Source organism: Eurypyga helias, unplaced genomic scaffold (assembly GCF_000690775.1).
Source record: "Eurypyga helias isolate BGI_N326 unplaced genomic scaffold, ASM69077v1 scaffold10600, whole genome shotgun sequence".
In the NCBI taxonomy this organism is placed as follows: domain Eukaryota; kingdom Metazoa; phylum Chordata; class Aves; order Eurypygiformes; family Eurypygidae; genus Eurypyga; species Eurypyga helias.
In genome coordinates, this window is record NW_010225057.1 from 14,981 (window position 1) to 18,241 (window position 3,261).

The 3,261-nt window shown below is 40.6% G+C and overlaps 1 protein-coding gene across 1 annotated transcript in view; it reads right to left on the minus strand.

Moving 5' to 3' along the window:
• USPL1 (ubiquitin specific peptidase like 1) overlaps positions 1–11 on the minus strand; it is a 10,418-nt gene extending 10,407 nt beyond the window's left edge. Inside the window, exon 1 of the mRNA XM_010147917.1 lies at positions 1–11. This exon is cut by the window's left edge and continues 55 nt beyond it. Coding sequence (XP_010146219.1) covers positions 1–11 — 11 coding nt within the window.
• Between the last annotated feature and the right edge of the window lie 3,250 nt (positions 12–3,261).

The following is a 3,261-nucleotide window of genomic DNA, read 5'->3' on the forward strand; positions in this document are numbered from 1 at the left end:
TTGCAAACCATTTGTAGTCTTCTGGGTATCCATCATTCTGAGCCACTGGCTAATTTATGTCACTTGTAACAATGTCATGACCACTAAGGATTTTTCAAAGACTCCTGAAAAATAAGAAGCGAATAAAACAATTAATGAAAAATTAGATTAAATCTTGGGAAAAAAAACCCTATACCAACAATAATGCAGCCTGTGTTTTCTGTGAGGATGAATTTGGAAGAGTACCTTATTAACTGAAAATACTTATTTTCTAGTGCAGATTATTAACTCAAAACTTGAAGTCACATAATGGATTTATCAGCTTCAGGCCCTGAATCTGCAAGCTTACCTATTTTTAGCTCTCTACAAGGTCTCACCTATTTTCCATACTTTCCAGAAACATAGATGTCTTGTCTGGGCCTCTCAGCTTACTGCATCTAACCCTCAGAAAGAACAAACTGCTTTAAAAATGGCTACAATAAGAGCCCATGCATTTACAGATGGCTGTTACCATTAAAAAAAAATAACCACCCCACCCCCCCTCACAAAAAAGCCCACTGTTGCATCTTCCAAAACAGTGGCTTTAGTGGATTAATAAGCTATTAAAAGTTTATCCTGCAAATGCAGCAATTTTTAACTACAGAAAGGCATATTGCTGTTGCTGCCACGTTTTGGAAACTTCTCCTAATCTTATTTTAACAATATTGCAGACTTCCTTGCAAACTACAGCTCTTCCACAGTATCACTGCTACGTAAGTCTATTTTACAAGTAACATTACTATTCTATTTTAATTGATTTCTCAAATTCAGGGCCAAATTCTGCCTTTCTCACGTATCACACATACACACAGCCATGTCTGTAGAGGACAACTTCAGTATGAACCAGGTACGCGTCAGAAGGCAGCTCCTTAAATCCATCCCTTCACTGGCATTAAGCCTAACAACACCTTGAAAAACACAAGAGGTTTAGATGTACAGGGACCCGATTCTGCTCCTGCTGACTTCAGATGGAAGTTACTAGGATAGATAGATAAGTCTTTAAGATGCAGGAGGAAGTTAAGTTGAATAGCAAAGTCATCAATGTAGTAACTTTCCTTCAGCCACGACTGTTCCCTTTGCCATACTTCCACTAATAACATCCTCTCCCACACCATGATGTCCTTCCAACCCTTTCTTACACGACAGCACTAACTCAGATTATAGCTCCTTTTACAAAGCGAAATTTCCCAAGGCATTCTTGGAGACCTGCGTAAATACCTCTTCAACCCAAAGCCGTTTATAACACTGGGCAAGGACAGACCCTACAGAACTGGACAGAATACTAAAAAAAACAACAGAGCATGAATGAAAAAGGTGTATCAACTCATTTCAAACCAGTCCCCACTGGCATCTTTAAGAGAGGGTCAAAATGAGATGATGGTGTGTCCTACTGACACTTTCAATGTGTTAAGCAGCACTTTTCAGGATCACCAGGCTGTAGCACGTGAAGACGGTATTCCCTGACTTATAAAACTAATGGTTGTAATAAATGGTAAGAACAAAAACATCAACCCACATGCTTTAGTGCATGTGTGTAGTTTTCAAAGTAGAGTTGGAAGGGGCATGAGACACAGCACGGTCCCAGGCTCACTCAAGGCAAAAACCGATGAATTGGCTCAAAGCATAGAGAGAGGCTTGTTGGGCTATAAAGGAAAGGCAGGCTCTCCATTTTTCCACACAGAGGCGGCAGCACTATCACAGTGACTCAACTGTTATCATATATTTAGTCTAGTCAGGAGCTTTTTAATTTTGTTAATACAATTACAAGTTGTGCAGATACCAACCACGCCAAAACACATCACTCTCCGTGCTGTAGGTAGTATGAAAACATCTCTAACGGGTTGAGAGGGCTTCTAGCCAATTCCTCGGCAGTCTCAGCCCTCCAGAGTAAATAAAATAGCATGATCACGACTGGAACTCTAGGCAGTTTCTCACCACATAAATACAACACACACTCAAAAAGGTTAGCAACACCAACAAGCTGCAGGTTATCCCTTTCCAAGCATGCCGTGGTTTTAGAAAACCTATCCGTTTCTTCGTGAGTCCCTGTTTTCCATGTCATCCCTCTCAAAAGGAAAGCAAGTATGTCAGTCACGTTATTACTTCTGCTCTTCTTTTTAAAGCTTAAATACTCTTCTGACAGGTACGATACCTCCCCCAACTATAATCACCCAGCAATAGTACTACAGTACTGGAGTCTGAGGCTTTTATTGCACTTATGAATATAAAAAACATTAACAAAAAAATATTAACTGTCCTTTTATTTCAAAGACATAAACACAACAAGCAAATAAACCAGGTCTGCCAGTACTAGACATGCAGAGTGGTACCAAGCAGCCTGCGTGTACATTTCAGTATTCATAAAATTATAGCAAGTTATTAGCGATCTTCGCACAACGTACAAAAATTAGGCATCAGATCAACAGTTGCCATGAAAAAAAAGCCAATTACAGGAGTGCTGTATCAAGTACAGAAACAACCCATTGTAGCAATGTGTAAGATCCGCATCACAGAAGGGCAAGCACTCAATAATGTGCTTTCAGGCTTACTGGGCTACATTTCAAACCATTTATGCTACTTTCCTTCTTTTATCCTGGATACTTGAAAAATTTAATGCAAAATATGCTATGGATCAGGTATAATTATTAAGGCTATGGTTATGCTTCCTTGAGTAGATGAGTTGATATAATGATTTACTGCTGCAGAATAGGGAGGTCTATTTTCTTTCTCTCCCTGACCTTCCTTGACAGCTCACATCCCTGTCAGACTTTCCACTGATAATTGAACTCACAAAACAGCAGAAAACTCAGTAAAGGACAAGTTTTTCTGCTATTCTGGTTAGTTAAAATAGCCTGTGAAAAGATCTGATGAGCTACTGAGCTGACAGGGCAGAGGACAGAAAACAAGGAAAAGATTGGAGAGATGGCTACAGAATTGGCTGGATGGTCACATCCAGAGTTGCAGTCAACAGCAAAATGTCCCAAGCAGACACCAGTAAAAAGTGGTGTTGCCCTGCAGTCTGTACTGGGACCAGTACTGTTTAATATCTTTATTAATGACACAAGCAGTGGGATAGGATGCACCCACAGCAAGTTTGCAGGCAACACCAAGCCAAGCAGTGTGGTTGATACGCCTGAGGGACAGGATACCATCCAGTGGGACCTGGACAAGCTCGAGAAGTGGGTCTGTGTGAACCTCATGATGTTCAACAACATGATGTCCTGCACCTGGGTCAGGGCAACC